At 37.4% G+C, this 23,732-nt stretch overlaps 1 protein-coding gene and 1 non-coding gene across 2 annotated transcripts; one reads left to right on the top strand and one right to left on the bottom strand.

The window, feature by feature from the left end:
* Positions 1–3,781: 3,781 nt before the first annotated feature.
* On the top strand, positions 3,782–23,056 carry LOC146477705 (peroxiredoxin-1-like). Its single transcript, XM_085113149.1, has 8 exons — positions 3,782–3,993; positions 7,729–7,835; positions 7,911–7,947; positions 18,014–18,130; positions 20,878–21,000; positions 21,474–21,604; positions 22,347–22,381; positions 22,684–23,056. Exons 1-8 carry the CDS (start codon positions 3,851–3,853, stop codon positions 22,729–22,731), a joined length of 741 nt encoding a protein of 246 aa, XP_084969275.1. The 5' UTR covers positions 3,782–3,850; the 3' UTR covers positions 22,732–23,056.
* Trnaa-ggc (transfer RNA alanine (anticodon GGC)) lies at positions 20,478–20,550 on the bottom strand. The gene has a single exon. It is a non-coding gene; the product is annotated as a tRNA-Ala (tRNA).
* Positions 23,057–23,732: the final 676 nt, after the last annotated feature.

Here is a 23,732-nt window from a genome sequence, read left to right as displayed (position 1 = left end):
ACGGAGGTCGACGCCGTCGGTAAGCTCGATTAATGCTGCACAAGGTGTTCCTTACTACAGCCGGGGAGACTGTTTGGAAGAAAAACGAGGTGTTTTTAAATTTTCAAGGTGGTGACAAGTACTTTCGTTTCGCTCTGTTTTTTGTTTTGTTTTGTTTTTTTATTAAAACGTTAATTGCGCCGTCACAGAACTAAGTAAAAGTACTTGTTACTACCTTAAGAAACACCGTGCAAACAAAGTCCTCCCGACTCAAAATGACGAACAAGGAAACCGTAAGCCGGGAACACATTTTATTTTTTACAGCATTGGACAAAAAAATCGTAACAGGAAAGTACTGCCAAGTAACGGTTTCTTTTTAAATTAATTAATTTATTTATTTATCTTTTAACTTCGACTTTGAATCAGAGGCTAAAAAGGTGGAGCCATACTGCCGTGTTGGGAGGTATGTCTTGATGTGTCGCAAGGGCCCGGTTGTTCGAAAGCCGATTAACACTAATCCCCGATTAAAAATTAATCCAGGACTCTTTTTTAAAGCTAATGATAAAGAGAAGTCTCAGGTCGAAACTAAGGGACAAAACGCTTTAAAGAAAGCACGTTAACTCAGGATTACCGCTGAGCTTAGTCCGGCTTTGAAAAATTGGGCCCAAAGGCCAGATTCGTCAGATTCATGACGCCTGTTGTTGGAATGACAATAGACAATTGTTATGATTCATTTTAACTTCGAAGGGCTCTCAGGTTTTCAGACCTTAGCATGGGCTATTGAAATCCTCAGAGAAAATTTCATTCATTCGTTAGCTCACTCGTTCGTTCGTTCGTTCGTTCGTTCGTTCACTCGTTCGTTCGTTCGTTCGTTCGTTCATTCATTCATTCATTCATTCATTTGCATACATTCATTCGTTCGTTTATTCGTTCGTTCGTTCGTTCGTTCATTCATTCGTTCATTCATTCGTTTATTTATTCATTCACCCAATGTTGTCATCTTCTTGGACTTAGCTTATCCAAGGTTACTCAAGGGGAGCTGGTCTTACCTCGGGTACCCGGACCATATAAACAGAACCTTATTTGTCCCATAATTGGCCTGGTTGGGTGGGGTAAAATCACACGTGGACTGAGGTGGGACTTAGAGGGGCCTTTAATATGCTGACTTCCAATCTCACCGTGTTTCCTTCGCAAGTGAGTACCATGAACTGGCACCAGATGTCACCAATTCTTATCCTAGTAGAGGTGTGGTCACAGGAAATGGAGTTGGTTTTGGACCTTCGTACATGAGATTTGATGAAGTTTTTATTTATTAAGTTTTCCTTGTGCAAGTTAAGAAAATATGACACTGACATTGAGACGAACAGGGACGCAACCATAAAGCACCCGAGGCACTATTTACATGTAAAGGTTGATCCCGAAACTCAATTTATTTATTTATTTAATCTTCATTTAATCGAGGACAATTCATCAGCTACGACTAAATAAATCATTACAATAATAATAATAATAATAATAATAATAATAATAATAATAATAATAATAATAATAATAATAATAATAATAATAATAATTCACTAATAATAATAAAAAAGCTGCTTTCTACGAATGCCGTGCCCTAGAGTACTTGTTTTAGTGCACGTTTGAATGGGCCAAGGGACACTGCTTTCCTTACATCGCATGGAAGGCTGTTCCATAGGATGGCTCCACTATATCTAAACGCTATTTTTGTAGTTGTTTGTGCGCGGTAATGGAACATTGAGTTTATTGTGAGAGTCACTTACGTTATATGCACTTTCCCGTTTTTCAAATCTAAAACATAGATAGTCTGGAGCCAGTTGTTCCAGATGAGGTTAAGAGCCAAATCCCTGTTGAGTTTAGATGGCTTTGTTTCTACCCCTTCAAACCACCTCAATTCAATATATTCTACACTTCCTGACGCAGTTTAGGGAATTTAGCAAGTGGTGGAAACGAGTAGGAAATGGAACCAGTCAAAATCGCACATGATCATTTGTAATCGGTTTTTTCGGATTTTTGGTTTAGCTTGAGTGTGGCTCTCGAAGATCAACTTGGAACTTATCTCTAAAACATTACGTTTAAATGTAGTGAATTTTTATCTTGTACCTCGTTAGTAGAGGAATTCTTTCTCAAGGAATGTTACCAATAAATGTACAAGTTCACACTCCGTGTCAGCTCTTGGTTCACCCTGATAAAAACTCCCTGAAGACAAGATTGTTTGGCTTCAGTGTCATGCGTCTGTACTGACTTCCACACGACACGTGTAATCTGTGTTACTTAGCGAGGGACTGACCGCTCTCTCAAAGCGCGATTCAATCAACACTAAAGATCACAAACATCATCATCATCGTCATCATCATCATCATCATCACATCATTAGCCTGCAGAACAGGCGTTACTTTTTTCAGCAAGGCTGATTTCACGCTCAGAGAAGTATATTCATCCAATATTTCGAAAGGCACGGCCTTTCATCTTCAGGGTTGTGACGTTTTCGTTTATGTAACTTTAGCCTGATTTGCAGGGATCTAATGTAAGGGACCGATCGTTTATTACGTCCTGGGGCGGGGTGGTGGTTTTCTAAAAAATCGAGTGTATGAAAATTTTACCCCCCCCCCCCCCCCCCCATCCATATGGTTGGCCTGGTGGTTGAATTGTTGAGAAGTTCCTGGGCACAACGCTTGGTTACAAGCGGAAATCGCTCGCTCTCTGAATCTGAACTGGCAAGAGAAACAATCAGAAGTTAGGCGAAATTCAAGTATGGGGACTTACCTTAGAATATCTCTTCAACGTCTTGGTAATAACGATGTTTTGTTATTGCTGGAGTCTATTCTTCATTCGTCAAAAGAAGGTACACAGAAGGTCAAAGCAGCTCGGGGTTTGAGAGCAGTACAGGAGCATTTGATGTATGGATGTGGATATAGATTTTGAAGAAGCCTACCATGTCTATTCGTCTTTTAGTCAATTTTTTTGCCCAGATAAACAATAAAAAACAAGATAAACAAGTCTTCAGAGATAAACTGCTTGATGAAATACACGGTTTGCCTGTCTATGTCATTACTCAACCTATTACGTGCAGGATCTTTGTCGCTCTCTCTGAAGAATAGTAGCGACATGGGGAAGGATCTAGTCGATTTTACCAACTCTATGATTGATGAGAAGAATGATTGCTAAATACATTTAGTTGGTACCTTTTGTATGTCTTAAAATTTTACCCCCCCCCCCTCACTTTTCGTACAAGGTAAAAAAGTACCCCCCAAAAAAGCTCGTTTGCCGATTAGATCCTTCACTACAGGATCCGGTATAGTACTTTTATTTTGTCACGGTGGCCCTTACAAACAGTAAATCTTTTGTTATCTTTTTGGCGCTTTTTCAGGCGAGCGGGGACAAGCACGGGGTGAGCGCGGAGCGCGACTCACGCGCGAAGCGCACGCATAAGTCCACGCACTTCTCCCCATGAACGTCACGTTCGTGTTCGTGGGGAGGAGAGCGTGACGTGACAAGCAAAACGTCTGCGTAGGATCGGAGGCTTTGCATAAAGTAAGGTATGGCTTGCTTGCTACTCTTATACTAGTAAGCAAGGTGTGTCACAGTTACGTTTCCGAATCTATTTGAAAAAGTTGCTGGCCTCGTCTCCAGTGATTTTCCCCCTGCTAACAGGTTTTTAAGATTGGTAGGCGTGTCCCTTTGATCCGGCAAATCAGCAGGCAGAAGTCCATTCCGTGGAGAATATTTCTTCGTTCCGGGTCGTACAAATGTAACGCGGGCTCAATAGAACCATCTCTACGATTCGGAATTGCAGTTTATTTTAAATTTTAAATCCTTCGCTTTATTTGCTGCAAACTCTTGGAAATCTATGGCTGCTTCAAGCTTTTCACTGATTGCACGAAGGATTACTCCTCAGATCGTCCGTAACTGCAGATACACAATCAATTTACAACAATCTAGAAGCGTCGCCCCTCTGTTCGAGTCCTATCGCAGGGCTTTCTCCTCCGGAAGGTGAGTACCAGAATTTTAATCTGCATGAAGATCGTATGACTTTTTTTTCGTGCATTTTACTGAAGCATAACTAAAATCAGAGATTTCATAATCTTACTTTAACGGGTATAGCTATAGTTTGTTGTACATATTGACGGCGTTTTCTGCCCCTCCTTGTGAAACGCAATTGCATTAGTTCATGCATGTAAATGTGGGAGCTTAAGCTTGTAAAACAATTAATCATTTTAGCTGAAGTGGGTGCTAGAAGAGACATAGCTTTTGGAAATGTTATGTAAATCATATCACGTGATACTGTTAAAACATTTGGCGATTTCAAAGTTTTGAAACATATGTTACTACTGGTTATACTTCTTGTTAACGGTTTGCAAGCGAAATTATAAACAATTCATATGCATTTGTCGCTGTCGCCAAAAATTAGCTTATAAATTCAACAGGTAGTAAATTGTATGTTTATAACCATGGATGTTTGCATTTCGTGTTTATAGAGCTGGCTAAGGGTCGAATTAGTATCTACAATAGAATAAAATAAATATTCAGCTGTCTTCAAACTCATTTGAAAAAAAAGGGTTGTTGATTGTTTTGAACACGTACGCCCTTTATTTGAGTCGTTGAAAAAGCTAAAAATCATAATTTGGGGGCTGATGTGATTAGCCAAATAATATCACCACTCTTTTTGGGATATACAACTAGAACATTGAAAAAAGTCATATTTGTCCATACACCTAAAACAGTTTCAAGTCTTCGGTTTTAACCATTCAATATTAATTTAAAGCTAAATGGGGAAGATGTGAGTATCAAATTTCATGTGCCTGTGCAATGAGTAGTTATCATTCTGCAGTTTGTTCTTACATGGTCTTACCATGATTAGTTACAACTGTATGTGGAATATGCAACCGTTTAAAATATAAGTCCTAAAACATCAAGGTGCAAATTCTCTTTAATGTTCCCCAGGTATTCCTTTGGGACTTAGTCGGGAGAATTCGCTTAGACATCAACACATCTTAACTTTGGAGATCATTTTCTTTCTTCTCATGATGTTTGTTTGAGTAAGCAGTGGCATTGTAAGTAGCCTGCGAACGCAGACGTATTTCCGGCTGTTGCTTCTCTCTATCGAAAAATATATTTTTCGTCGGAGAGAAGCGACAGCCAGAAATACATCTGCGTTCGCAGGCTACATTCTAAGGAGTAATGGGGCTCAAAGGATTATAAATTACAGTAGAACCTGCTAACTCGTACTCAGTTAACTTGAGGTCCCTGCTATGATTTGAACGAAATCCAGTTACCCCTGGATTTGACCCCATTTTTTAAGGTTACCTTATACCTTCAGAGGTGTCTTCAGAGGTGTCTCGTGTCCAAGCGATGTAGTGCATCCGGTCTAAACTGTAGATACCTACACCCTATATCAAATTAAAGCCCATAGAGCTGGCTATCAAACTAAACCAAGAATTTTGAAATAAAATGAGTTGCCGAAGTTTTAACGCTGTTTTCTCGAATCAATTGTTTCACTTAAAGGAGCCACTTCAAAGAGCTAAAACTCAAAGGGAATTTGTTCGTTTGCCTTCTAATTTGGACAGTAGCTAGTTTAACATATAAACAACAAAAATGTGTCTGCGATTTTTTTCTTTTGAAATATATTTTCTCCGAGAGCGATTTTTGTACGATCACTCGACATTTTTTTCATCCTACTTCGAAAATGTTCTATAACTTTTCATTGCGATTGAATATATATGGCAAAACCCAGACACGGTTTTTTAGCGCTTTGGGTCCGGAAACTGAGGAGCAAATTAAATTAGCGAAAAACAAAATTTGCTTTGACTTGTAACTTTAAAAAGGTGATTCGGATGCTCGCCTTAAGAGGTCGTGAAAAATTCGACAATTCGTTTTATTTTAAAATTTTTGGTATAGTTTGATAGCCAGCTTTATAAACTTTAATTTGATATATCGGTTTAGGTATCTACAGTTTATACTGGACGCGCTAGCTACATCGCTTGGACGCGAGACACCGCTGAAGGTATAGGGTAACCTTAAGTAATTTACTATCAGCCAACTCAAATTTATTTAACTCAAACTCTCATTAATTTTATTTCAGACTAATTTTACTTTCCGTTGGCTCAAGTTTACCCCAGTAATCCAAACACTACTTTGAAAATGTCGATCAGTGAGCCTCAAAATTTTCAGAAAATGATTGATGTGTTGAAACTCTCAGTCTTTGCTGATGATATGTGCTATGTATGGAAATGGCCATTTTGGCATTGCTATAAATATTACTCAAACTATTTTTGGTTTCCCTTGGAAGTATTCCATGAGTGAACATTCAGATATCAGGTGTTAGGTAATCAATGAGGCATGCACAGCTTTTTAAAATAATCTCATATTCAACAAGCAGTAGCCTGCATGGCAGGCGCTAGAAAGGGGAAGGGCCAATTTTCCCCTCTCCCTTCCCCTTTCTAGCGCCTGCCACGCAGGCTAAACAAGCACAGAATGAATGACGATTAAAAACCACCAAGAAATATTGTGAGCTGTAGTTGATTTTATTTTTTAAAAATACGAAAACAACCAGAAGATGATTTCATGGTCGCTCGCTCTAGGTAAACAATTAATTTCCTTCATGGCAACCAATATTTGAAAAGATCTTCCAACTCCTTTAAAAAAAACTCATACAAAGTGTGCCTGTTTTTCCAAAGCAAATTATACGTTATTTACTGTCAGAACAACAAATGAACTAATTTTCTTTTATGTTGACTCTGTAACATACGTTAACATGTTACATGTAAATATCTTCTTCCTTCTTTTTGCTTTTTCATTTTTCTTTTTTTTTTACCTGCTATCTAGAACCTAAATTAGCCAGGGAGCTAACAAGATAACCAAATGATTCATTAATAACTTCGCTGCTTGCACATTATTTTACTAATGATTAATTAAATTCTATATATTACCTCTACAAGATTGTTAAGATCAACCACCGAAAAAAAAGCATAATAAAGATTATTATTATTATTATTAATTATTATTATTATTATTATTATTATTATTATTATTATTCTTTCTCAGCACAGTACTTTTGGCTTGGCACATCTAAAATGCAGGTCACAGGTTACAGGTACAACCCTAACCCTGTTAGGTCAGGGTTAGGGTTAGGGTTGTACCTGTAATCTGTTACCTGCATTTTAAACCGTCTGCCGGAATTTCAGTAGACAATAAATTTTGGTAACTTAATGTACAGTTTATGTACCAGTATATATAGTTTATTAAGTACTCACAAAATCGCTTACTCAGAAATGAAGGTACAGTGCAACCCCACTTTTACTTTATGGCCAAAGAACCTGGGGATTCTGGGTCAATCTCAAACCAAGAGTTGACCAGCTGTTGGTCGCTGGGAGAGACTCTGTGGAAGTGGAATTTTATTTCCGCAGAATTTCTGCAGTAGAACAATGCAAGCCGTTACGGAGCAGCCAATCAAAAGATTTAAGTAAAATTCCAGTTCCCCAGAGTCTCTCCAGGTTCCCTCCCGCTGACTAAAAAGCCTGAGGATTACGTAATGTTCTCCTCGGACTCGTTCTGGTGTACACTTCGGGAGAACTAGATCCTAGTTAGAAAAGAGATTCACGTGTGGTTCTTCGCTCATTTTACGAACGATTGCGTGTGATTCCGTTCAGAAAAGTATGTCAACACGTGTTACCGTAGAGCTACGCTGTTTTTGTAGTTATGCAATGCTTGTTTTTTGTATTTTTGCAGCCCAAAGATGAGCAAAGCATTCATTCAGAAACCTGCCCCGCCATTTTCCGGCACTGCGGTCAACACATTTGGAGAATTCATCGACGTGAAGTTGTCGGACTACAAAGGTATGACACGTTCTGTTTTCCAGGAATTAAGCTTAAGTTTCCACTGACTTGGCTCTTTTATTATTATTTTTTCAGGAAAATATCTGGTTCTGTTCTTCTATCCGCTTGACTTGTGAGTACAGATTTCGATTTTCATTTATTCTGCATGCATTAATTGACGGTGTTTAAGGTTACTGTTAAAATTATTGTCTAGCGCATCGTTCGCAAGTGCCATCGTTTTTGGACTTGTTTTATATTATTCTGAGATCAATTTTATTTTCCACCGACTCCAACCGATCTAAAATTCGAATAATCTTGTAATGGACCAGATAAAATGGATTTCTGAAATAAGGGTTGCGAAATTAACGTCAATTTGGTCAATTAGTTCCTCGCCTTCGAAATCCGGCCTCACCTCGGCCGAAAACACTCGATTTCTCGGTGGAATTTTATCGAATAATGACAGTTTATGTGGCAAAACGGACATCAATTTGGAATTATTTCGCGTTGCTTTGATTTTTTTCAACATAAACAAAAAATCTTGTAAGCAGATAACGGTATTAAATTGGAGAACTCGTGTTCTCTTTTAGCGTTCAAAATTTTAGGTCATGCCGTTGTCCTTTAAAACACCTAGAAGATCATAGCTGATTTTTTCTCTCAAGACGCTATAAATGATCTAAATATTTATATTTTCGATGTCGGTAATTTTTGTATTGGACTCGTTGCTGATCCGTCTTGGTGATGATAGTATTATCCAAGTCTGACGCTTATCTTGAATCTACATCAACGTTGTCGCTGATGATTGAAATTTCAATTCCAAAACCTAGCTTGAGGCTATAAATGTGAAGTTATCACACGGAGACGGTGTGATGTTGATTTCAGAAACCAAGAGGAGAGGATTTGATTGTAATACTGATATATTCATTTTAATTAGTCTTCTGCATTTTCATTGAATGAAAAGCAAACATTGGCTTGAAGTCGTCAAATATCATCTTTGGCTATTCTCAGAATACTCTTGATACGAGATTTATTCACTCACCAGTGTAAATGACATGTTACATCCTAAATGCTGTATTTCCTCAAATGATTGCCACATACAAATATTAAATAACCCTATTACCAAATAAATTCTAAGAATAACTTGACCGCTTTACTTTTTTTTTGCATGCTCATTCTTTGGAAACCAGTTTTTAAAAAAATTGTGGAAAACAAATTAAAGAGTATAATATATTATAAGAGCAGGGATGTACTGTAGCTAAGGAACACACCAGAAGGCTCCTTAATAAACCTAGCTAGCTGTGCATCTTGTTGGAATTCAGCAGCTGATACGGACAGCAAATTTTGCTGGAAGACAGCTCCTAGCGACATCAATCTACATGTATATCCCTGTAATAGAGAAATAGATAAGCATAATGGCAAAACTAGACTAGACTATAATATATAATATCCAAGTATTGCCAAAGCAAACAGGCTTATTTTAACTTTAGTAGCCCTCTATATATGAAAGTTTTCATGGTAACCAATTTTAATTTTCGGTATGTGTAACAAATCAATTCTTCCAGACATCTGCAATCTATTTGCACTATAGAGAGGAAGCAGCCTGCCGATTCGGTCAACAAAGCTGAATATCGATCACTCCACTCACTCTGATCTTAAGAGAGCAAAATTCATGTCACAGCTCATTTCCAAGTGTGAGTATTTTATTTGACTGTAGAAAGTGCAATTTCTTTAGGAACAGGATTCGGTAAAAGGAAACTGTTTTCTGCTTTTTCTGAAGCTAAAGAAATACAAAAGATATGAAAATTTTGAATTGGAAGAAAATTGCATTTGCCAAAAGCTGATTACGGATTTACATTTTACATTTTCTGTTGTGTCAGATAAGGAAAAGGCTTTTAGACAGGCATCAAATATGTACTTTCTATCTTGCTGAATGCACGTATATTGTACACACAATAAACAATAAACCTCTGACAGCTCAAAGTCGGTTTTACTTTGGAATCCATTTTTAGAAATTTTAAAATGCATAAATCAAGATTTATTGAGAAATAATTTAAAATGTATTTTTTATAGGTAGACCCAAAGACGTTTTTTTCCTACGAATCACAGATGTTTCCATTAATTCACAAATTGCTCTTCCTAAGAAAGTACAAAAAAATATTTTAATAATTATTGTTATACACAGTTCTTTTTTTCAGAATTTACTCAAAGATCACCAAATTTCATATTCAAACTAAGACAGGAAACTGTGATTCTTGATACTAAAAGTGGTTCTTTCTGAGAAAAGTTGTGTTCCTGTAACTTTGTCTGGTATTTCCTGTTTTCTCTTTCTTGAATGGGGCTTCCAATTTTACATCTGTCTGGTTGTAATCTAATTTATGAGGTGTTTGATTTTACATCGCAGTCTAGAAAATTTTCCTTAAACATTCCAATATGTATTGATACTTGTTCAAGACATCCATCCATTGAATTAGTGGTGAACAATTTCAATGGAAAAGTGTTAATGTTGGTGCAGTAATTTTCAATGTTGGCCTTTGAACTGTTGGATGCTAAGTAAAGGCAATTAATGGCTCCTTTGTAAGACGTTGTCCCATAAATTGCACACCACCGCTTACCCTATCAGTAATTTAATGGTGAGTGACAGTGTGCAAAATTTTTTTTATTGATAGAAAAACCTTGAAGACTTAAAACATTCTCCAGACTGATGCTTTATCAAAAGATGCTTGAATAATGGCAATGGTTTAGTACTAAATCCGTCAGGGCTGAAGACTAACCTTTTAGCTCACTAACCCACTTGCCAGTAATAGGTCTGATTTCACGAGTCAAAATAAACTTTTTACTAGCTGCAGTTAGACTTATTTAATTTACACAAAAGGAAATGAAGAAGGACAAACATCTTTTATTAATTAGATTGATGTGTAATAATTATTTAGAAAAATCTCCCATACTTGTAAAGGTTTCATTTTTCATTATTTACAACTTGTGATTCCAAATCTTCTTAAGTTAACCATTCGTTTTGTCAGGTAATGAAATTAGCTTCCTCAGGATTTTGATCCAAGACCCCTCTATTGTCTGTCTATAACACTACTTTGTTTTTCATCCAGCACTCTAGTACTTTACACTTTTTACTATCCAAAACTGAAGTTTTACCAGTCTGTGGCTAGTTGGCTACCAGTAGTCTCAAGCTCTGATCTGTGGTGCTTAGAATACCTATAACACAACTATCTCATGCACATATAAACTGTTTAATATTACTGTGTTGTTTCCCCTGACAAGAAACTTTTCTTCACATTCTTTCTTTACCCAGTTGTATAAATGGGTAGCAGTCACATACTGCTGGGGGTTACTCAGTGACAGACTACAGCTTAGGACAAAACTGTTTTAAATAAGAAACTTTTAGTCTATCTCCAACTTTGACCACTGAAGTGATACATAGAAAACACAGCTCCCCTGCCTGCCCATCAATACTGGTCTGCCATTAAAAAAAGCTGGGTTCGTCTGGCCTTCAAAGCAGCATTTAGTGGGGGAGAGGGGGAATGAAGGTTTGCTGCTTTCCAGACGGTCTTAGACTTAAGGAAGATTGAAACATGTGTGCAAAATTTGCAGTTTTCTTTTGTCCACGATTGTGGCATCCCATTCAGCAGGGAGTTACATGTATGTACAGTGTAGTTATGTACCCCTGCAGGCTGTAGTTATTTCATGCTACAGAAACCGGGTAAAACTCTGGCATTGGGTGCCACTTACATGTAGGCTCGCATGTGATTTGATGTGCATAACCAGCCTTAAATTGGTTCAGACAAATTTCATCTATAGTGTTCCAGATAACTTTCAAAATCAGAGAGCCAGGGAAGAATTTTGAGGGGTCGATAGCTCTGGTTCCCTCTAAATCTTCTTAAGAGCAATTCTCCAGGAAAGTGAAGCAAAGTTGGAAATGAAAAATTTTAACCCCTCTTCAATTTTTGTGTGTAGGTTGGTTACTTTGGGGGATAGACAAAAACAACCATATTTAGATCGGCAGATGTATCGTTGCCACGGTAACCGCACTACAGTAAAAACCCGCGTGTAAGAACCTAGAAAATTAAGAACCTCCTGGCAGAAATTTGCTACTTTGATACCCCAAAATATAAGAACCTGTTTAGCCAAAGAAATTCCAACAGGTTCTTATATGCGGGGTTAAACTATTTTATTTATAATATTTTACCAAAAAGGTTGTCTTTAGAGATCAAAAAAATTGCACAGTGTTGTGGTTCAATGTTCAAATCAGTTTGATTTTTTGAAACTGCTTTATTTTTTTCAAACTGGTTTTATTTTTTCGAAACTGATTTGTTCTTGATTATAAGCATTTATTCTATAAAATACTGTAATAGTATAATGAAGAACAAACCATATATGATACTACAGTATTTTCTACTCCATAAAAATTAAGAACCTAATTAAGAACCTACTTAGCCTCAAATTTCAGTAAGTACCCCAAAATATAAGAACCTGTTTTGCCAAAATCTAAAAAAGTTGGTTCTTACACGCGGGTTTTTACTGTATATGACGTCGGCCTTGGGACCATGTTTTGAGCGAAAGTTCCACTCTCAAAAAGTAAAAGTAAACGAGTCTGGTTCTCGGGTGCACGTGAACCAATTCAAATGAAATTCATACAGATGGTAGAACCACTCTCCCAGTTTATAAAATTCGCTGTTACAATAATTTGGGTTTTATAAACAAGAAGAAAATGCTCGTCCTACTATGTTCCCTGTCAGTCATTTAGACGAGCAGGAAAAACAAACACAACGATATTCGTTATTTCTCCGAAAGTACTCTTTCCACATAAACCAAATTAGCAGCAGAGATTACATAGATATTGACGTTTCTAAATATCATAAAATCAATTTGGGGAAAACTATACTCTGGCCATGGGTGCTGAAGACACCTGGGACAAATTGTAAAAAAATTGCAAAATTGGTAATTTTGAGAGCTCTAGTATTTAGCTCAAACAGGCTTTAGAGAGAGAAAATCAGCTTCAAAAGTATCTTTTATCATCTTGTCTGCTACCTACATTTAGTAAATAAGGTTTTGGCCAACAAATCTGATGAAATATAAATTGATACAAAACCTACCTTGACGGTTTCAGGATGCTTTTGTCGCATGGTTCTCTCCAGTGTACTCTCCTTTGCACGTTCCGTCTTTTTGACCAAATCTAGCGCAGACTAACAGTTACTCCCATCGAATATCCAGTTTGCTGTGTTTCAGACCAGGGATGATGATGCAAGTAGCCCGCATACACTTGACAAAGAATAGTTGACAAAGTCCAAAACATGGTCGTAATGCTTGCGATTTCTGCCGTCGAGCACCTAAATTCATCAATATTATTCAGCCAGGAAGTAAAGTAAATGTGTCGAGATCGATGTACAAAGCAAATGCATGCCTTTGAACAATCCAAAGTAACGTCTTTGGCAAAAATCGAGTCGGATATTGCGATAGTCGGCAAGCCAAGAATGGTAAATAAACTGAACGCATGGGCCGGAAGTCCGAGAAGCACGACTGCTGACCGGATGTAACACAATGTAATGGGATGTAACACCAGATGTATGTGTAATGATATCCTCTTGTAATGAGGTTGTTTCAAAATGGCGATGGTGAAGAAAGCCAAAAAAAAAAAAAAAGAAAACAGAATAACCGAATGAAAACAAAAACAAAGGAAATGAAGCTGAACTGAAGCTTGGGTGAAAATTGAACGCATGATCCTCATAGCTGCACCACCTCCCCCCCCACCCCCCCCCCCCCCCCAAAAAAAAAAAGATTGCTCTTTAGACTGTGAAAGTGCAATTACAAATTCAGTTATGATAAACTATTTGTGACAAGAGAATGAAAAATTCGCACGTGAAATGTTACATTTATTTACCTGCACGGCAAAGAATAAGATGCATTTCGTGCTGATTTCATCAGGGTTTATACTAAGTCCGTAGGCTTGCACGTGCCTGGAAATATCCCTTTGACATTGACTGAGTTTTATATTGTTTCCACTGCACTCACAAACCGAAACCTCCCTTTTGGGATTTGAAAGAGACCAACTTTCCATTGTCCCGACCAGGATATTTTCCTTCGCACGACGATATGCAAATTTCTCTTACAGTGTTTTTGATCGACGGCACAAATTTACGGCCAGTCACCCCTCCCCCCACCAAAAACAACAACAACAAAAAATAAATAAATAAACTGAAAGAATGCCAAAATTTGGGCAGGTATTAGGTACTGAATGTGAAAATTTATCGGCTTGGAGAGGACTTATTTATTTCTGGAGGAGAGGTGGGTCAAAAATTCCAACTTCGTAACTTCTAATGTGTAGGCTAATGCCCCAGATCAGCGACGTATCTTACATACAGGCCATCCTTAACATCCAATAAGCAATGAATTAAAAAAACAAACAAACAAACAAACAAACCCTTAAGTGGTTGCGTAAAACGACTAGTGAAGCGCTTTTATTTTGTCCTCTTTATTCACTACTGTAAAACAGTCATAAAAGCAGATCAAAAGTCGTCCTTTTATCTCCCTATCAATGATATATTGTACCAAAAATATCTAAAGAAGAGATAATGCCTTTGCGACAATTAGCGGAAGCTACAAAAACAAACAAAAAGCGCGTATATCGCATTAAAAACTACATCTGGTCAGCAGTTTTGCTACTTGCATTTCCGGTCTACATACGTTTGGTGTAAACAGGTCGTAAACAACGATTTCTTTGCTTCTCAACCATGCACCACGGAATGTACGGCTCGATTTAGCCAAAGACTTTATTCAGAATCGTCGCAGACATGCATTTGCTCAGCTGTGATCTTGATGCATCTAATTAACTCCCTGGATGGATTGTATTGAAGAATTATTTCGATGCTCGACACACGACTGTGTTTGACCTGTTCGACTGTTCTTTATTCGGGTTAATGCATCATCATCTTTGGTCTAAAAGTAGATGTTCGGCGAGGCTAGCCAGTTAGATTTGTCCTTTCCGCTAGAGTCTGTGCAAGATTTGGTCAAGAAAATGGAGCGAGCGAACTGAGGAGAGACCCATCCTATACGACAAAAGCATCCTGAAGAAATTCCCAACAGTTGCAAGGTAGGCTTTGTTTTAATTTATATTTCATCAAATTCGTTGGCCAAAACCTAATCAATCAAATGTAGATAACAGATAAGATGAATGAAAAAACCTCTGAAGCTGATATTCTCTATCTAAAGCCTGTTTAAACCAAATACTGGAGACCTCAACATTTTCCAATTTTGCAATTTTTTGCAACTTGCCTCAGATGTCTTCAACACCCATGGCCAGAATATAATGTTCCCCAGATAGATTTTATAATATTTATAAACTTCAATATCTATGTAAGCCCTGTTGCTAATTTGGTTTATGTAGAATGAGTACTTTCGGAGAAATAACGAATATGGTTGTGCTTGTTTTTCCTTCTTGTCAAAATGGCTGTCAGGCAACATAGTAATACGAACATTGTCTTCTTGATTATAGAACCCAAAATACTCTAACAGCAAATTTTATAAACTGGGAGAGTGGTTTTACCATCTGTATGAATTTCATTTGAATTGATTCACATTTACTCGAGAACCAGACTCGTTTATTTTTTACTATTTGAGAGTGAATTTTTCGGTCAAAACATAGACCTCAGGCCGGCGTGATCAAGTGCGGTTTCCGTGGCAACGACGCACCTGCCGATCCAAATATGGCTGTTTTTGTTCATCCCTCCAGGTAACCTACCTCCACACAAAAAATGAAGGGGGGTTAAAATTTTCTTTTCCAACTTTGCTTCACTTTCCAGGAGAATAGCTCTTAAAGTGTCTATGAAATAAAAAACAAGTTTGACTTATGTGTTTGTTTATATCCTCATTAATTGTAATATCCCGTTTTAAACTAACTAAAGCTCTTTTATGCGGTATTTTGCTCGCCTCAAAGTTCGAAATTGGCGCTTCGAAGTGTCTCCATCTTGCGCTCGGTCAAAGCGATCAGATTTCACTGGATATGACGTAGCCAGTGGTTCAGAAAGCACGAAAGCACATTCGAAAGAACGAGTATTCAGAAAGCTTGAAAGAACGAGTATTAAGGTGGAAAAGAAGGCAAAGAAAGGGGGAAAGAACTATTGCTCTGCCGGTGGCCCCGGTGGAATAAACCGTGATAACAAGACAGGGACACTGAACATCACAATGCATTACTTTCTGTCGGACAAGAAGTTACGTGCAATGTGGACACATTTTGTGCGCATTCATCGGAAAGATTTCGTCCCGAAGAAGTCCTCATGTTTGTATTCGGCTCATTTTGATGAGAGCTGTTTCATGAACAGTGTAAAAAGGAAAGAAGATAGGCCTGCGCGACTCCCACTCGCGTGTGTTTAGCCATGTTCAGTTATAGTTTTGCTATAACGAGTATGTCTTTCAGGGAAAGCCCTCTCTTGTATGAGAAGTGCTCCCTGTAAATTTTCTTTTAGCGCTGTATTTTCTCCGTATTAAATACCATTTATGGTTTGGAGGATTTGCGTAATAGTCACTGAACAAAGCCATGTGCTTAAATGTCGCATGTTTTGGATTTTGATCTCAAAGGTCATTTCTGCGTATTTTTGTTCTATCTATTTGACCTCTTGTTGTTTCTGTTTAGCGACTGTCGTTCTCATGCCGTTTGTGGGAATTGGTTCAGGTTTCGTATGGCTCATTTCAGTGTGTCTTGCAACAGTATAGCCTCTCTTTTTATCTTTGTAAGGATAAGATTTGAGCCGTGTAATAATCATTATCTTGTAGCTTTTGTATTACCGGGCCTGGCTATTTGCTTTTGTGGCAAGATGTTGTGTTGCTTATCACGGTTATTTGTCTCTTGATCCTTTCAATAGCATTGTAGCTTCTTTAAAAGCTGTACAATGCATTAATTTGAGGGCTAAAGGCCGCTTTAGTTCAGTACGGCTGTGTTTTTTGTTATCGCTCCGCTTTGTAACTGTGAGGTTTGTGTTTATGTTGCGGGAGCTTAGTATTTTCCTCCTGTGTTTTGATTACGCCTTAAGACTAATTACTGAGGCAATTCTTCTGTGTTGCTCTGGCTAGGGGCTGCTACGAGTCCTTCAGCCGTTAGTAAATTCTGTGGCATTTTAGGCAACGGTCAGGCAAGACCGCGGTTTCAATCCTAAACTTGTGGATCTCTTCAGTTGCCGATTCCTTAGAAATGATAGAGATGAGTTCTCCGTATCATTTCAAATAAACACGCTCGTTTCTCAGGATTTATACTCGTTGGAAGGATCAAAAATCCCTTGGGGAAAGACCGTCTTGATCCTCCTTGGTGTCTTCCTCCTCATCACTACTGTGAGCAAGCGGCTCACCTGTGTAGGGTTCCACATGTCCGACTACTTACTACTACTCATCCATTTCATCGGATGACTCGGTGCTGTTGGACGTTTCTTGGCTCGAAACGGACTCAGAAGAGGATAGCATACCATCATTTTCAGACATATTTTCAAAAGCTGTATAGCATTCACTTTATCGTGGTCTGAACTGAGCATGAAAAGATATTTTTGAGTACGCAAAGATATTTTTGAGCACACGATAGCAGAAAACAAAGCGTAAACAGAGCCGTGAAATCACTGGCTACGTCATCAGAGCTAAACTAGTTACTAGTCTCCGGAGACACCACTTCGGGCATTTTAAGTCACTTTGAACAGCCAAAACACGGTTTTTTACCTCTTTAGCACTATTCTTTTTTGTGCGTTTCAGTATAAGGGTATAACCACCTACCAATTTATGAAAAAAAAATTTTAGTTCATATGCACTTTAAGTTTGCCATTTATTTTGTCGGGTCAGGAAGCCAGGCTTCTCGGGTTTTTGACCTGAGACCCCTCTCTTATCTGAAACACTGAGTCTACCTCACTTTTCCATGACATCTGGGTCCAGTTTTTCAAAAGACAATTAATGGTAATCCCCGATTAAAAGTAACCAAGGTTCTTATCTCGCATCTTAGAAATGTCTTTTTTTCAAAGATGATTTTAAGCTAAAGCTAAACTTTCAAAACCAAAGGGCAGAAGTCATTTGGAAAAATGCTTATTGGTTAGTAGTTAGCTTTTAGTCAAACTTCATGTTAACCCAGGATGAGCTTAATCAGGCTTTGAAGAACTGTGCCCAGGACACCCCATCATTGATTGCACTTTACATTTAATTTATGATCTCTCAATGTTTTGTAGCACATTTGTTTGTCCCACGGAGATTATTGCCTTCAGTGATCGAGTTGAGGAGTTCACAAAAATCAACTGTGATGTTGTAGCTTGTTCAGTGGATTCTGAATATTCGCATCTTGCTTGGTAAGGATACCTAATTTTTATTTTGCAGTTCTCCCCAGCTTTTTCATTATAATTATTATGGTGTACAGCTGGACGAATTTGTGACATCCAAGTAAACATCTGTCAATTTAAAATCATCATCATCATCATCATCATCATCATCATCATCATCATTCTCAGTGTTTAGACAGTATACCTCTTCATTCAAAGGACAGTCGTCAGGGGTTGGGGGGTCCTGCACAAAAACTTCAAATTTTTCTTTCACCTTGACTGACAAAGAACAATAATAATATTATGACTCAAAGTTCAGAATTATTTACTTCAATGGGCGAAGATTTCGACTCAATGGTCAAATTTATTGCCTCAATGGGCAAAGAATACTGTGAATGATCTGCCTCAACAGGCAAAGGATAACGTAAACATGTATAGAGCTACTGGAGCTCTGTCAGATCTATTTCCACGTGCAATCACATGAAGTCATGTTGTCACAGGTGTGGATATGCTGGACAATAAAAAATGAACCACTTGCATAATAGATCATAATAGAAACATAATTATTATGTTTCCGATCTTACAAATTTTGGATTTTTTCTACTATTGCAAAGAATAATGTGCTGCCTCGCTGACGCTCGCCAGCAATTAGAGATTACAATAATGCAAAAGGGTTGTGGAAAGGGGTAGAAATGAAGGTTTGTGGATAAATGCAATAATGGGATGTGTTCATTCCATTATGTTAACAGGTAGGTTGCTTCTGTCAGTCAATGACATTTGAATGACAGGTGCCACTCAATTTGTGGTGACCTTTCCTTTTTTCTTGTGATCATTATACCTGCATGTTAAGCGGGTGTTTTTTAAGCAGAAATTAGGTTGCCATCACTGTCAGCATTCGAAAATTAATTTAAAAGAATCAAACGCATTAAGAACCTAGCCCTGAATGTCACGTACAGTATCGTTTAAAGTGTATATGACACAAAATCTTTTATTAGCTTATTAGGAAGAGCTTTCAAAATGATGAAGAATGGCATTTATTTTATTGCGATAGAATTCTTGGTTGCCGAGTTATTCAAGATTTAGGGTTATGCAAATTAGACAACTTGTGACGTCACAAGACTGACACAAAATGAAGGGAAATCACAAAATTTGGAATATCTACGCAAATACTACATCTACAGGGTTGAAATTTTGCAGGGTTGATGTGCTGACAGAACTACACATTGTGATAGTGGCTATGATGTCACCATAGCAACGTACTTGTTACCAGACCTCTACCTTCCCAAAATGACAAATGCCTTATTTATTGCTCCACAGTCAAACAGAATTTCTTATACTTGTGCTGTGTAATGTCCATATTCCCTCACACCCACTGAATAAACATCAAGAGCAAAAAGCGCTTCTTGGGAAGGGAAACTCTGATTTTATCCTTTGGATGGTGAGGGCTTGGAGCCCATTGTGTTGCCATGTTAATGTCATAGTGGATCATATCATGAAACTTTGTGATGAGTATAACAACTCTACAAAGTTTCAGTTTTATACAGAAAAAGGCTTAAGAGATATTCCATTTTTTGTGATTTCCCTTCATTTTGTGTCAGTCTTGTGATGTCACAAGTTGTCTAATTTGCATAAGCCTAAATCTTGAATAACTCGGCAACCAAGAATGCTATCGCAATAAAATAAATGCCATTCTTCATCATTTTGAAAGCTCTTCCTAATAAGCTAATAAAAGATTTTGTGTCATATACACTTTAAGAGTAAGTTGGCAGTCTCTTTCGAGTCTCAATCCTTGATACTCAAACTCTCGAGTATTGAGCATCAAGGCTCAGTAATCGAGAATCGAGTAGAAGCTTCAGCAACACCTGTACACTCACACACTCTCTTTACAGACTCCATACATTTACTAACTGGAGTAGAAAATTTACACTTAAGGCGCGCTTATTGTATTGCACTGTATTAGCAATAGGAGACAGGTAGTGAGGTAGCAGCACTGGTTCACAATAAACCCTTTGAAGAGAGGTGCTAATAATTAGTAAGGCGCGCTTGCTGTAAGGATAGTGTTAATCCAACAATTGTAAATAGTATTAAAATGTGCCTTTTTTGAGTGTCTTTCTTTGGCCTCTTAAGGTTGCAGTCCAATACTCTGAATTCATGTCTTTTGCATTTAACACCTAATTATCGAAAATTCACATTTGTGTTAATTATTATTATTTAAATAAGGTATTTGAGAACATTTCCTGTCAGGTTGTGGGGAAACATGTATTGAATAAATGTTGATGACTTAAAATTGTTTCATCCCAAATGCACTGATAGAAACAAATGCGGAAAGACAACTGTGGCAAATTTCCTTAATTATGCCTGAAGCCTGAAAAAAATCAGGCTTGAACGGGATTCGAACCCATGATCTCTGCAATGCCGGTACAGTGCTCTACCAACTGAGCTATCAAGCCAACTGGGAGCGGGTCATATTGTGAGTTTGTTATATACCCATGAAGGATGAATAAATGTAAATATATGAAACATATATTTTGAACTGTGGATGAAAGATCAAATTTAGGCTTGAACCGGATGGGTTTGAATCCCATTCAAGCTTGAATTTTTTTCAGGCTTTCTTTTCACAATTGCTCAAGTTTCGTACTAACTGCAAGGATCTTTAATCTATCTGACCTTTCATCTGCATTTCAAAACATGTGTTTCATATATTTACATTCAGAAAAAAACATCATTTGCTCACATATTATGGCTTTTTGTTTCATCTTGCTGTCAATGTGTTTTAGGACCAATTTGCCTCGCAATAAAGGTGGACTTGGACAGATGAAAATTCCTCTTCTCTCAGATATAACAAAGCAAATTTCCAAGGACTATGGTGTTTTGTTGGAAGATCAAGGTGTATCACTCAGGTGGGAATCTTTGATTATTTTATAAAATATTACAATGAATAGTCAACAAATAATGGACATAATAAGGTTACTACCTACTGTAAAATTCCTTTTGGTCATGTAACTGGTATGGTTAAAAATCGGAGTTCCCGGAAAAAAACCTCTTGGAACAAGGATCTGAACCAACAACAATTTCAACCGACATGTAATGCTGGTTCTGGGAATCGAGCCCAGTCCACCTTGTTGGAAGGAGAGTGCTTGAACCAATGTGTCATCCCTGCTCCCCAAAGTTAAAAATCTATTGAAAATTTTCTGATGCAAATTTGTTCCAAGTGTATTCACTCTACATGTAGGCAGAGTGATTATTTGGTTCGGCATGAGATGTGAAACTTTTGGCTTTCCCCAAACAGAGTATGATGAAACCCCTTTTGTCATAGGCTAAGTTTAGATTTTTCTAACATGTACTTTTTATTGTCATTTTTATGTACTGTTAGAGGTTTATTTATTGTTGATGACAAGGGGATTCTGCGTCAGATCACCATTAATGACTTGCCCGTAGGAAGGTCTGTTGATGAGGTTCTGCGTTTGGTCCAGGCTTTTCAATTTACTGACAAACATGGAGAAGGTAAGAAACAAACATCCTTTGTGGAAAATGCTCTGTTTTCTTTCTCTGTCACTCTACTCATCCTGGCTTGACAGCCTTATGCGTGCATTGTAAAGAGAAAAAAGGAAATTGTGTGGAGACCTCTTATAAAGGCTCATGAACCCACAGTAATTGGCTCCAGGCTGTTGTGGTCACCCTGCCAACTTATATCTCATGTAACTACTAAGTAATTTTTTTGGTCAAGCTAAAAGTAAAATGAAAAAATAAAATAACTGTACTCAGTCTATCATAAGTTTGGGAAGACAAAAAAGGTGGAGATTTCTTGACAGGAGTCAAACCCACTCAAGCAGTTTAAGGCCTGGGTTTGAAGGGTGTTCAGAAATTATGAATGATCCCCTATATCTTCGGTTTGTCTGCCTAGAACAGGATGAAATTTTCACTAAAAATAAACGTCAATGTTTTCTTTTGCATTAACGTGTAATTTTGATCATCTGCCCAAAAAATTAAAATTTTGTAAATTGGCAATACGGCGGCGAATTTTCTTTATATAGATAACTGAATTAGCATTTCTGAAGAAGATTGAAAATATTTCAAACATTCTACATTTGGAATGAATGTCCTCAAGTTTTTAAATTGGAGTAATTAACAATCAAAGGTTAAATTTTGCACTAAGAAATGACCTTTGTCCTGACAAGAGACTCTTATATTTTGTTAATTCTCGTTTACTCCTCTAATGATTTTTCTTTCAATAAATAATTTTCAGTTTGCCCAGCGGGCTGGCGTCCAGGAGGTGACACGGTAAGTAATAGGTTATCATTATGAACTGAGAAATGGGGTTGGGGTGGGGGGAGGGTTGTGGATAGTGGAGGGAGACTGAACACCCTCCCCTCCCTCCCTCCTACACATAATTGTACATCTGTAGGTACCCATCACTCTCCCCGTAAGGTTTGTAAATGCTTTCTAAAAAATATCCTTTTTGGAAGCTGAATTACTTCTCAATTTCCTGGTTTTGTTGGCTGATACACCTTTGATGTGCATGTGTACATGTGGCAAGAATGTTGCCTTTAATCTTAACTTTGTTTTGTGCTTTTAAATTTCAGATGGTTCCAGATACCAAGAAGAGCAAAGAGTATTTCTCCAAACAGTGAAAATAACATTTAAAAGTATTTTGCAATTTTTTTGAAATACCAGGCTCTGCCATACACTGTACTCTTGTTTAGGGATAGTTTTTTAATGTGAATTCTTTTATTGTTAATGTTTTTATATGATGGTGCTCTATGATGTGTGTGTGTAATTAAGTAAAATCTCATCAGGAAAGTGATGTCTTATAATAGTTCTTGCCCGAAATAGCAGTTGTATTTAACATTGTCTAATTAATGATGTCATGCTGTTGCGTATTGCAAGTACTGTAGGTTGAAACTTGTGGCTGTAAATTGTAACATGTATTTAAAATTAAATGAAGACAATAATCAACGTCAGAGTTCCTATTTGTTTGTGGTCTTAATAATAATAATAATAATAATAATAATAATAATAATAATAATAATAATAATGTCTTTATTTATCCTGATAAAAAGACCGATCAGTCAAACAACAAAGGTTGTTAGACTGGCGTTAATCGGTGACCAGCACATAAGAAATATATAAAAATATTTACATGAAAAACAGCGGTAACAAATAGTTAGAGAAATATAACAAAAATGAACTAAGCATCGCTTTTACAAATATGATTGGCCCTATCCATGTTCATCAAGGAAGTAAATGTTCTGACTTTAAACTGTGCAAGTGTTCTTAGCTCACGTAACTCTCTTGGTAGTTTGTTCCAGGCACTCGCAGCCAAGAACTTAAATGACGTCTGTCCACATTATTTTGGTCAACTAGTGGTAGATCTAATAATGTCCGATCTCTAAGGGATCAACAACTAACAATACTAGTTGATGCTGAATGTGGTCTGCACTGAGCGCACTTTCTTCACTGAAAGTGGTTTTCAGAACCTAAGATGAAAGCTAAGAAGTACGTTGGAAATTAAATGGAAAATAAAAAAAGAACTACAGTCATTACTAGGGTGGAAAAGATACGAAATCTTAGCAAAAGAACAATATTAGTAATCTTTCTGTTTGGAAAATTTACATCAAAAATAAAAAAAAAA

Source organism: Pavona decussata, unplaced genomic scaffold, assembly GCF_977016875.1.
Source record: "Pavona decussata unplaced genomic scaffold, jaPavDecu1.1 SCAFFOLD_69, whole genome shotgun sequence".
NCBI lineage: Eukaryota > Metazoa > Cnidaria > Anthozoa > Scleractinia > Agariciidae > Pavona > Pavona decussata.
This window is presented reverse-complemented; position numbering and strand designations above follow the sequence as displayed.